This window comes from Dryobates pubescens, chromosome 6 (assembly GCF_014839835.1).
Source record: "Dryobates pubescens isolate bDryPub1 chromosome 6, bDryPub1.pri, whole genome shotgun sequence".
NCBI lineage: Eukaryota > Metazoa > Chordata > Aves > Piciformes > Picidae > Dryobates > Dryobates pubescens.
The window spans coordinates 171,400-184,275 of record NC_071617.1 but is presented as its reverse complement, the minus strand read 5'-3'; the positions used below and the strand labels follow the sequence as shown (position 1 = coordinate 184,275).

Below are 12,876 nucleotides of genomic sequence, written 5' to 3'. Positions count from 1 at the left end.
CACTGCCTGTCCCCTGATCATCAGGAGAGCAGCCATGGCTGTGACAGCAGCACTTGGAGCTCAGCGCTGAGCACCACCACCTGGTACAGAGGCACTGCGTCAGCATCAGGCCGTCAGAGGACGAGGCATGGCTTGTGGCTTCCAAAGTAGCTTAGGTGAAACTCTCACACTCTGCTCCTACTTGCCCTGGGCTCAGGAAGACTTCTCAGATGCATCACAATGGAGAGATTCTGCAGACTGCACCCAAGGTAACCGAGTTCCCACATTGTGCCAGGTAAATATCAAAGTGCTTATGTGGATTTGAGTCCTGGGAGCCACACACCAGAGCAGGACCATGCTTTGCTGCACAAAGACCATGGATGTGCTCTCAGGAGTACCTAGTGGCACTTTCCCTATTGCAGTAGAAATGCAAACCACAGCTCTGGAGGTAAAGGCTATTTCAGACAACTGGCTAAGGTTCAAGGTTATTAATGACAAAGAATATCTGTTGATAAAGACAAGCAAAAACTGGAGCCTTCAAAAAGCCCTAACTCCTCAACACACTGCTCCAAGCTATTCAACAGGTCACAGGACAGCTGAATGTTTCCCTTCCACAAGCATCACACACAGCAGTTTGGAAGGTGATATTGGAGGCGTGAGGGGAGGACAAAACCTCTGCCACTGACCAGACATACCCAGAACAAGGAGCTGTGTGCCTTTATCCTGAAGGTGTGACAAGCTCTCTCAGCCCCAAACTGCTGAATGGAACCCAGCAGAGGGGCAGGAAATTGACAGACAGGGCAAGTTCCTGGAAAGAGACAAGCAGGTGGTGCCAAACCAAAGCCTGCATTCCTGCCCTCCTCCGGAGCCAGCAGCCGAGGCATTACATGGCGCCTAGTCCTGTGCCCTGACCCAGCGCCCTGCTCCCAGGCTGGCACACTGCAGTGTGTGCTGATGGCAGCAGGAGCTGACACAGAAGGTTTACAAGAGGGCTTTTAGCTCCATCAGGAAGAGGGCTCAGGAACACAGAGAGGTACATGAGAGGAGAGGGGGTCAGCCTCTTGACCTTAATCCCTCACTTCTCCTGAAATCCTTTATAGTCTACTCATGGAAACACCTCCAGTTCCCTTGGAGCCACAAGTCCATGACATCATGTGAAGAGCACAGCAGTTTAAGCTCTTCCTACAGTTTTCTGCTGTGAGGCATGCAGGAAAGGAAAATTACAAGCCTTGTTTTTAAAACTTTGCTTGCTCTCAGGACGCCCAGACAGGGGAGAAATGCTGCACCCTTTTTAGTCCTAATGATTCACAAGACAGCATGCACCCAGACAGCCAGGGCTGCAGGCAGCCTGCTCTGCAACACAGACACAGAATGGCAGGGGTTGGAAGTGACCTCTGCAGAGCGCCCACTCCAACCCCCAGCCAAGGCAGCCTCACCCAAAGAAGGACACACAGGAACGTGTCCAGGTGGATTCTGAATGTCTCCAGAGGCTACACTCCCTGTATGACCTGCTCTGGCAGCGGGGCTGACCCCGATATCCCTGGAGGCCCCCTTTGACCCCTAACGTTCTGTGATTCTGTGACCTGCACATGAGTGTTACAGACAGAAACACTTCCCTCCCAGCTGGCTTTAAATGAAAGCTGGTGGCTATTTTGCTGAGAATATTTGAATAGCCAGAAAAAAACCTGCTCAAGAGAACAGGAAGGGCTGGTGAGGATCCGTGGCACAGCCACGTCACCTGAGTAGCACCACTGTATATTTGCAACAAACCTCCATAGAATTATGGAAGTAAACTTTTGTCTCAAAAGCCAATCTTGTAAGAAGAGCAACGTGTCTTAACTGTTGTCCCCAAAAGAAATTCAAGTGCTCAGCATACAGAAAAGACAAAAGGTCCAAAACCCTAGAGGCTTTCTGTAAGAGCTGAATTGAAATCCATATGAAAACTGGTTAGGCCACACCTCGAGTCCTGTGTCCAGTTCTGGGCCCCTCAGTTTAGGAAGGAGGTTGACTTGCTGGAGCGTGTCCAGAGAAGGGCAACAAAGTTGGTGAGGGCCTTGGAGCACAGCCCTGGGAGGAGAGGCTGAAGGAGCTGGGGTTGCTTAGCCTGGAGAGAAGGAGACTCAGGGGTGACCTTATTGCTATCTACAACTCCCTGAAGGGAGGTTGTAGACAGGTGGAGGTTGGTCTTTTCTCCCAGGCAACCAGTACCAGAACAAGAGGACACAGTCTCAGGCTGCACCAGGGGAGGTTTAGGCTGGAGGTTAGGAGGAAGTTTTACACAGAGAGAGTGATTGCCCATTGGGATGTGGTGCCCAGGGATGGGGTGGGGTGGTGGGGTCACCATCACTGGAGGTGTTCAGGAGGAGACTTGACAGGGTGCTTGGTTGCATGGTTTAGTTGATTAGGTGGTGTTGGATGATAGGTTGGACACAATGATCTTGAAGGTCTCTTCCAACCTGGTTTATTCTATTCTATTCTATTCTATTCTATTCTATTCTATTCTATTCTATTCTATTCTATTTCTATTCTATTCTATTCTATGTGCTGTGACCTAATCTTTGGAAGCCAACAACATAGCTGAGGAGAGTACACAGGCTTGTAAGCTTCACAATGCATAGTGTGTTAACTTCTGGCTCTTAAAGAGTAAAACCCATCTGAAAAAAACATTAAAATCACAACTTCTCAGACCAAGAGAGAGCCTAGACTGGTATCTGATTGAAAGAGCTGTTGTAAGGAAATAAACTCCTAACTCTGGGTATCACAGGCCTTTGGAGAGAATGTGATTTCAAGCTGAATTCACACAGCACAACTTTTGACCTCTCCTAAACATTGTATTTAAAGTTTCCTACATTCATTTAGTAAAACTGCTGCAGATTCCCAGAATCTCACAGAAGAAGAAGTATCAGTCCAGAGTCTGAAATCCAGTACAGAAGAGAAGAAGAAAAAAAGGGGGCGTGGAGGGTGGGAAGGAGGAAAATTTATTCCCTACCCCATGTTCCCAAGAATAGGGCTGAGAAATCACCATCCTCACCAACAGTTCATTGCTACTGTAAGATTTGATTGATACAGTTCATCGAGACTGAAAGATACAGTACTGCCCCACACCATCACAGAAGCAGTCATCTTCCTCACAGAATCAAAGCTAAATATTTATAGGGAAGTAGCTGTGCTGGAGAACAAGGGATTGGAGCAGGATAAATGTCATTTAGAGTCTTTGAGCTACTCCCTCATTTCGTTTTCTTCTGATGAACAGAAACCGAGGAAGGGTCCTTCGTGTACGTTTCAGCACCATTGCCTAACGCAAGCATTTTCACAACACATTTCTGCTTTCAGCCACCCCCGCCTCCAAGCCTAGCCACACCCCAAGCACAAGGAACAGCACCAGCAAAGGGAACTCTCCATCTCGGAGCGAGATCCAAAGGCCAGCTCCCGGCCAGCTCCCGGCCAGCTCCAGGGCACTATGCAGCGCGGGCAGCTGGGCCTCAGAGCACAAACGTAGAGCAGGCAGCGACGGGAACGGGCAGGGACAGCAACCTCCTGAGCCGCTGCCGCAGCTCCGTGCGACGGAGCCGGGAGCCTGCTCGGGGCTTGGCTCCTCCATGAGGCAGGGAAAGCTCCGGGGAAGAGCTGGCACCCACGTCGCTCAGGTGGGCACCTCCAATAGTGCCAAAGACAGAGCAGATCACGTCACCCCTCCCCAGCACAGGTGCACGCAAGCAGGAGGCAGAGAGGTGAGGATACACCTCCCGTTCAGCCTCCGGGCAGACTCAGAGCTGTGCACTGCTCCAGTCACCGCTCCCCGCCAGAGCGCACAGGCCTGACGGGCAGCGGGCAGGGGAGGAGCCCTGATCCTCCTCCACAGGCCACGGATTCAGTCTGGTTGTTCTTATCACTCGCGGCAGGCGATTGCTAACGTTACGATTGCAGCCTTCTGCTGACGGAGAACGCTCGGAAATGCGGTCACATGTGCTGCTTGGCGAGGATGGCCGGCAGAGAGAGAGGGTCACAAGGGTCTCTGGGAACCTGGGGTCCAAAAGCGGCACAGCTACACACCCTTCCCCTTGCCGCCAGCAGCGGGATGCAGCCGCCGCCCCTCGGTCCCCTTCCGATACGAGCGGTGCGACTCATTGCATTGACTTCCTAATTACGAACGCCCGCTGTCCTCGCTGCCAGCTGCCTCTCGGCAGCTGCCCTCCCGGGAGCAGGTGACGGGCGGCCCCCAGACGAAGGCTGAGGGGGACGGGCCGGAGGCCGGTGTGGCGGCAGGGCGGTGGCAGAGGGGCAGCCGCCTTCAGGAGGGCGGCGGAGGCGGAGGTGCTGCCGCCTTCAGCCGGGGGGCAGCGGAGGAGCTCAGCCGGGCGGCGGCGGAGGCCGAGCCAGGCGGGGGCAGCACGGGCGGGCGCCGCGGAGGCTCCGGCACGCAGGGAAACCCCACCCAGAGGCCCCTCCTGACAGAGGCGGGGTTTTGGGGACCCCCAAAGGAATCCCACCTCGCCCCTCACCCCCATATCGGGGTTTCCGCCCGCCCTGCGCCGCCGGCTCCCTTGGGGCGGGGAGGGCCCCGGCTGTCCCGCTCCGTCCCGCCGTGCTGGGCTCCCCCGGCAGCAGTTCAGGCTCGAGAGGAGCTGTCCAGGGTTGGGGAAGCCGGCCGTGGAGGAGGAAGTTGTGGGTCGGGAGCGGAGCGGGACTGGGGTTCCGCAGCGCTAGCCCCGGGGAGAGGTCCCTGCGGGGCGGCCCTGGGCACCGGCCGGCTCCCGCTGTGGCGGCGCCCGCTGCTTGCCGCCGGCGATGGGCTCATGAATGAGCGGCTGAATGAATGAATGACTGGCGTCTGCTTACTTGAGCATGGCCTCTTCTTTCTCCTCCTCTTCTTTCTGCCGGTCCATCACTGCCATGATAATGTTCCTCTCCTCCTCTGTCAGGTGGCTCAGGTCGGGCAGCTCCTGCATTGGGGGGGGCACCGTGGGCGGGCGAGGGCCGCGGGGCCCCACCGAAGAAGACATTTTCTTTCCGCCTCTCCCTTACACCTTCTACCTTCGCACGGCAAACCCGGCCGGCCTCTCCTCCGCCCCCTTCACAGTGTAGTCCTCCGAGCAGCAGCAGCAGCCGGCAGCTCTCTGGCAGCAGCAGAAGAGGAGGCGGAGACCCAGCCTTTCATGGTTGCTTGCATCCACCCCGGCCCAGATGCTCGGTGCCGCCGCTTCGCTCTTTGTTTCCGCGGCTTCAGGGAGCACGGGGGCTGCCGTGCCGCCGCCCGCAGCCCATCCTCCCGGCGGTGGGCGTGCGGGGCGGGGGTGCCGTGGTGCGGAGGGCTCTGCCGATCGCCGCTGCCGGGCTGCGGGAGGGAGCCGCGGGGAGCGGTGCGCGCCGCGGGCTGGCCGGGAAGGGCGGATGCCGTTGCCGCCGATGCTGCTGCCGCCGCCGATGCTGCTGATGCTGCTGCCGCTGCCGCTGCCGGAACGCTCCGCCGCGGCGAGCCTGGCGCTGGCAGCAGGCTGGCAAGGAGGGGGGGAGAGAGGGAGGGGGGAGTTCGGTGCCGGTGAGGCGGAGTCCGAGGCTGCCGGCGCTGCCCGCCCCTGTGCCCCTGCTGGCGACGGGGACTCGGACCGGCCGCGCCTCTCCCCGCAGCAGCCCCGCCGCTCGTCCCGCGGCCGCACGGTCACGGCGTTGTCCTCACGTCTGCCTCTTCTTCGAGGTTTGCGCACCGCGGCTCGGCGCCGTCTCGCCCTGGGAAGGGGCCCGCGGCGGGCGGGCTGCGGTTTGCCAGAGGCTCCGGGGAAGCCCCGGGTTCCGCTGTGCTGCCGCCGCTTCTTCGGGGGCTCCGAGATGCAGTCGCAGCACCCTCGCCTTGAGCCAGCGCTGTCACCACTCTGCCGTCCCGTCCTCGGGGTGCCCACGCTTCCACGCTGTCTTCGTGCACTGTCACACCCAGGCAGTGGCACCCATGCCACGGTCTCCGACGCGAGCGCTCTCAACTCTCCTCATAGAATCATAGAATTGATTTGGTTGGAAAAGACCTTTCACATCATCAAGGCCAAGCATCATCTGTCAGACCCATTTTGTGCACTGCTGTGACCTACCAACCCCAGCCATGAAACATGTCACACCATTTCCATCCAGAGTTTCACAGAACCACCCTAGGGTTTGGAAGCAACCTTTGAAGATACCTAGTCCAACACCCTTGCTAGAGCAGGATCGCCTAGAGAAAATCACTCCCTACCAATTTCTGATCTACCAGCTCTAAGCAACTTGATTTTGGGGAGCAGATAATAAATACAACGTCCCTTCTCTGTACTGCGGATCATCTGGATGGGTTCCACTGGCCAGAAACTCACGCCTACAGCTCTGAAATGTCCCTTGCTCAAAAGTGTGCCTATCAGTGACTGAAATCCTTCAGGCTATTTAGAAATGCAAAGCTGAAATGGAGACAAAACTGCACATTCAAATAAAATGTGAAGCTCCACTGACACATGCTGACACATGCTGACACTTCAGACCTCTCAGCCTCACTTCTGCTCAGGCCACAGCATGGAAACAGGTCTGTTTTCTAGAGAGATCATCTGATGGGCATGAACCAAAGAGGGGAAATAATCTATGCTGGCAGCATGCAAGAAATACTTCTTGCTGCCAAGCTTGCCAAGTTTGGAACAGGGAGAGGGAACAGCTCTCAGCCAGCCACACTAATAGCTCTCACACAAATTGTGAGGGCTATGAACCTTCCTGACCCTTGGAATTTGAGAGGAATTGCTGTGGCCATCTGCTTGTAGCCCCCTGCCCCCCCCCCCTACCCCCCCACAACCCCCCCCCCCCCCCCCCCCCGAGATTTTCTGCAGGATGCAATCTGGTAACACAAATTTTAAAATAATATATAATAAGCCCTGCTGTGACAACAGAACTTTTGAGTGGTAATGTCCAAGTTCAGCTCAGAAAGTTTAGTCTCTCAACTCTTCCAGCACATGAAGAAAACTGAAACTTGAATGACCGACAGATGGCTCAGAAGAGATTAAAGTGATGTTAATAAGCAAAGCACTGCGAAGGGCTGGTAAATATCATAATGTCACACTCAGTTAAAGACACAGCCCCTCCTCTAGCTCATGTGCTGATTCGTCCCAGGGCCTGGCCTTGTTATTACTGCTAGATGTAATCCTTCTAGCTAAGTACTAACAAATCAATAAAACCAACCTCCTGCCATCTGCAGCCAGCAGATTACAGGCTGATGAGAAAGAATTCAGCCGTTCCCTACCAACAGGCAACCACCTCACAGCTGAAGGAATCAAGACTGAAAAGAATCAGGTGAGAAGAAGATGAGGTACCACCATGTCCTTGGTACCAGGAACAACTAAAACATGACAAGTGTGGAGTCCTGCACCTGGGGAGGAACAACACCCTGCACCAGATGAGGGCTTGAGTTGCTGGAGAGCAGCTCTATGGAGAAGGACCTGGGACTCCTGGTGGACAAGTTCACCATGAGCCAGCTGAGGCCACATCTGGAGTATTGTGTCCAGTTCTGGGCTCCCCAGTGCAAGAGAGATGAGGAAGTAGTGAAGATAATCCAACAGAGGACCACAAAGAAGATGAGGAGACTGGAGCATCTCTTTTACAAGGAGAGGCTGAAAGAGCTGGGGCTCTAGCTTGGAGAACACATGGCTGAGAGGGAGTCTTCTGAAAGGAGGTGGGAATGAGGTGGGTGTTGATCTCTTCTCCCAAGTAAATAGCAATAGGACAAATGAAAATGGTTTCAAGATGTGTCAGGTGAGGTTTATACAGCAGCATAGAATAGAATACAGAAGTAGAAAACATTTATTTCCTGAAAGAGAAGCCAGGCATTGGCACAGGCTGCCCAGGAAAGTGGTGGAGTCACCATCTCTGGGACATGGTTCAGCAGGCATGGTGGTGGTGGGTTGACAGATGAGGCTGATCATCTTAGAGGACTTTTCCAACCTTAATGATTCTATGAAGAAGTTGAGAAGGGACACAGCTGGAACAGCTGTCCCCAAGTGACTAAAGGGTTATTCCATACCACATGATACTGTGCTCAGCATGGGGGAAGGAGAAGGAAGCAGAGAACATTTGGAATTACGGCTTTTGTCTTCCCAGGTCACTGGTGCACAGGATGGAGTCCTCCTGTTCTGGAGGTGGCTGAACAGCTGCCTGCTGGGGGGAAGGGGTGTATGAATTCCTCCTTTTACTCTGCTTGCACCTGCAGCTTTTGCTTGACCTTTGTCTTAACCAAACGTTTTCTCACTTTTACTCTTCTGATTCTTTCCCCTGTCCCACCGTGGAAGGAGTGAGTGAGTGGCTGTGTGCTGCTTAGCTGCTGGCTGGGGTGAAACCACAACAAAGGTCTAAGACCACAAGACGCAGCTGTCTCTAAGATAATTATATGAAGAAGACATTACATGAGGTTAAGTTGCCCTGCTCACCTTCCTGCTTCTTAATTACTGACACAATCGTCTGTGTGTCTGTTCTGTGCTATTGTGTTAATTGCTGTGTGCTGGCTCAGGAGCCTGGGTCCCTACTGCTCAGTGTAAAATACAAACTGGATACGAAGAGTGTGAGGGGATTTTGTATGGTGTTGAAAAGGGAAACCTGAAAGCTGTGGCAGAGTAATGGTTAAAAAGATAATGATGGAAGTTGGGAATGCAGACTCACACCAAGCCAGTATTCTGCTACTTAAAAGGACAGAATCATTTAGGCTGGAGAGGGAGCTCTGGAGGTCATCTATTCCAGCCTCCCTGTCAAGCAGAGTCAGCTGCAGCAGGTTGCCCAGGCCAGCATCCAGATGGTGTCTGAGTATCTCCAAGCATGGAGACTCCACAGCCGCTCTGGGCAACCCATGCCAGTGCTCAGTCACCCTCACTGTATTTCCCCATGTTCAAATGAGCCCTGCTGTGTTTTAGTTTGTGCCCATTGCTTCTTGTCCTATCACTGGGCACCACTGAGAGGAGCCTGACTCAGTCTTGCTTACAGACTTCCACCAGATAGTTGGGGGCTTCTCTTCTCCAGGCTAAATGGTTCCACAGAATCATAGAATAATTTTGGTTGGAAAAGACCTTCAAGATCATGCGGTCCAACCCTTCTCTAACTCTACCAATGCTGCTGCTAAACCATGCCCCTCAGCACCACATCTCTGTGCCTTTGAAACACCTCCAGGGTTGGGAAGTCAACCACTTCCCTGGGGAGCCTGAGCCAGTGGCTGAGAAACCCTCTCAGTCTCTCAAATTTTCCTCATGTGGCTGCTCCAATCCATTAACTACCTTCATTGTTCTTTATTTGATCTGCTCCATTCTGTCCTCCTTGTATGGGGGAGCCATGAACTAGACTTAGCACCCGAGATGTGGCTTCACCAGTGCTGAGAAGATGGTAGCAAATCAGTATCACTAAGGTTAGAAGAGACCTCAAAGATCATCGAGTCCAACCTGTCACTACTGCCCACTGCAGGCTTGAACTCACGACCTTCCCATTAAGGGTCTTATGTGCTACCAACTGAGCCGGTAGGTTCTTACAACCAGTCTTAGGTACAGGTCTGAAGTACAACAGATGAATTTACTACAGAGAAATAAAGTCTAAAAGGAACCACATTTTTCATGGGCTACATGAAGAGCCTCAGCACGTGCTGTCAGTACTCCCAGCCTTTAGTGGGCATTTTCTGATTTGCCTGCATTTGCTTTGTAAAGGTGAAACTGAGATGTTGTGCAACCAGCAATGCTTGGCAAGTCCATCCTAAGTTCACAACATTCTGTTCTCAGGCTGCAATGGTACATGAGAGCCTTGAAGAGAATGTCATTGCCTGGTTAGTAAGAATGCCCAAGGTTTAGCACCGTGCCAGGTCCTGTCACTGACAGGCGTCTTGTTGGCTCCCTTTCTCTGAAGTCCTATCTGGAGAAGACTGCTGTGAAATCTAGAGATGGCATATCAGTATGGCTGCTGTAACACAGCAGGTAAATTACCTTCTCAAGCTTGAGAAGCCAGTCATCATAGTGGAATCTGGGATCTTTCCTTCTCTGTTCATAACTACAGGTGTCTACATATGCCCTGTGCATGACAGATGCATAGAATCATAGGATCCTGGAACTGTTTCAGCAGGAAGAGGACTCTAATATCATCCAGTCCAACCCTCACCCTAGGACCACCATGGCCATTAAACCATGCCTTGAAGTGCACATCCATATCTCTGTATGATTCTAGACCTTCCTTCAATCTTTGGAACGTTCCTTCTGCATGTCTTCCTTTCAGACTATCCAAAGGCCATGTTCTAAATTCCTCCATTCCATCAATACTCCCTTTGCAAGCTCTTTTCAGTACTCTAGCCATGAGCACTCATGATTGTCTGTTTCCTTGCTTGAGGTGAAGTGAAAGAAATTGGAAACAAACCTTTCAGAAGATTTTCCTGTGGGTTCCTTCCCTAGAAGCATGATGCTCTTTCTCAGACTCATGGGAGACTGGGCATAGTGAAAGCTGTGGAGGAGTTTCCAGTCTGAGGGGGGTTGCTATTTGAGGGACAGTCATGAAGGATGAAATGAGGCCTTGAGCAGCCTGGGCTAGTGGGAGGTGTCCCTGCCCATGGCAGGGGGTTGGAACTGGATGATCTTTAAGGTCCTTTCCAACCCCAACCACTCTATGAATCTATGAATGTCCTGTAGCATTAAGGGCTCCAAGTAATTTCTTACCATACAAATGGGACACTGTGACTTCTCTCCCATTCATGAAGAAGTTGAATGAATTGAAAAATCCCCAAGACAGGCAGTAACAGGTCTGTTATTAACATACCATGATTTCCAAGAGCAGTTTTTGTTGTTGATTCTGACTCATGATTTCTCCTTTCTTTAGGTTTGGTAGTACTGCAGTATTTTAAGAGGGAAGAAGGTCACAGCTAGCACTGGCATGAGAAGAAATGGAAAGAGCCTTTTGAAAGTGGACAAAAACACTGGCTCAAAGGCAGTCTGTTTCAGGGAGGGGTTTCAGGGCCTGTTTTGGACAAGATCTGTTATGCATCATTTTCTAAGGAGTGCATACTGTGATTAGTGTCTTAAAAATGCTCTCAGACAGAAGTCTTGTAAATATGTAAGAAAAACCATGACACCACCACTACCAAGACAAAACCAACAAAACCAGTGCCACAAAACCCACCCAAAAACCCTCTCAAAACAACAGTCTGCTCTAGCATCAGCAAACCTTATGAAGCCTGGCTTTGGATGGCAGCTTTGGATTCTCTTGAGTCAAACAGTGCAGATGAGTTCACACTTCCACCTGTTCTTTAGTAGGTGCAGGAATCTGAGTCTCCTCTATCTGATTTTCACCAGCCCTGCAGGAGCAGACTTCTTTTACACCGATTTTCTTTTTTCCCCCCCCTGGCTCCTTTGAAATTGGTCAAGAGGTTCAAGTGTAACTGCTGGAGTGCTGACAGAAAAACAGTGCAACTGCACAGCTTGGTTCCCTTGAAAAAAATAGTCTAGAAACTCTGTCCCACCCCCACGGGTCTCTAATTATTCCCTCTGCTCTTCTCAGTTCCCTCCTGGTTAGCTGTATTTCTAGCATGGCACTTTCCAGAAAAATCATCCCATCCTTCAGGTGCAGCTTGCCAAAACTGCAGAAACAGGAACTGCCACCTTCCTCCTCCCTGACAAGATGCTCCTCTCTGTGCAGCTCCGGATCACACACCCTCCTTAGGTGTGACAGTGCATTTGCAAACTCCTAGATGCTTTGAATCTGTCATGAGCTGGCTCTTAGAGCCATAGAACTATAGAATGGTCTGGCTTAAAAGGGACCTCCAAAGCTCACCCAGTCCACCCTCTCTGCACTCAGCAGGGACATCCTCCACTAGATCAGGTTGCCCACAGCCCTGTCCAGCCTCACCTTGAAGATCTCCAGGGATGGGGCCTCACAACCACCTCCCTGGGCAGCCTGTTCCAGTGCTCCAGGGTGTCTAATTCCCAAATGTTAGTAATTCTGGGCTTTAGCCTAGAAATCCTAACAAGGTTTTAAGTACAACAAAGTGATAAGATCCATTTTCAGTTTTACTCCTTTAACTAGACTCCCAAAAAGTGCAAAAATGGTGGAACTGACACCACCCCCAGTCATCATCTACTGGGGGGTCATCATCTACTTTTTCTTCACCTCCTGGACCAAATGTCTGAAGCTGATAGTGCAGGGGAGCCCTGCGTAAGGCCACTGCACGAAAGACCCCAATTTTGTAATATCTTTTTACATCTGTCAGAAAGGCTGAGAAGAGTGATGGCTCAGACAGAAGAAACTGAAGCCCAGTACTCTTAGTGAGCAGCCTGGCAGTTGGAAAAGCAATGATTCAGTCCAAGCCTTGCAGGGACACAACTTTTGCTGTAATTATGAACCATAGCTTTCTGGAATAAGGATTTTATTTGTGCCTCAGTGGTTTTGCTGAAGAGTTCTAATGTAATTAGTAAAGTAACCTATAGGTGTAACAAAAATGTACTTTGCATTATAATACAAAAAGGAGTTTTTAAATGTTTGCTGCTGATTAAAACATCATGCCATTATTTTTGCTTCAAAAAACATGTTTCATAAGTCTTCACTGGTTTATACCACGAGTGCAGGCAGAGAGTGCAGTAAGGGTAAGAGCTGAATGATCTAAATTACCAAATAAACAAAATGCTTAGTAGTCTGAAGTCTAATGCTGGCCAGGTAGCCAAAAGCCCTGCAACAGCTGCCAGGGCAGCCCAGAAAAACACTTCGAGAATTACAGAATGGGTTGGGATGGAAGGGACCTCCAAAGCTCATCCAGTCCAACCCCTCTGCACACAGCAGGGACAGCCCCAACTAGAGCAGGTTGCCCACAGTCCTCTCCAGCCTCACCTTGAAGATCTCCAGGGATGAGGCCCCAACCACCTCCCTGGGCAACCTGTGCCAGGCTTCCACCAC

At 51.8% G+C, this 12,876-nt stretch overlaps 1 protein-coding gene across 1 annotated transcript in view; it reads right to left on the bottom strand.

Moving 5' to 3' along the window:
• RIMS1 (regulating synaptic membrane exocytosis 1) overlaps positions 1-5,388 on the bottom strand; it is a 292,497-nt gene extending 287,109 nt beyond the window's left edge. The window contains exon 1 of the mRNA XM_054162531.1: positions 4,819-5,388. Within this exon, the coding sequence (XP_054018506.1) occupies positions 4,819-4,982 (164 nt within the window). The 5' untranslated portion in view covers positions 4,983-5,388. The remainder of the gene's footprint in view (positions 1-4,818) is intronic.
• Between the last annotated feature and the right edge of the window lie 7,488 nt (positions 5,389-12,876).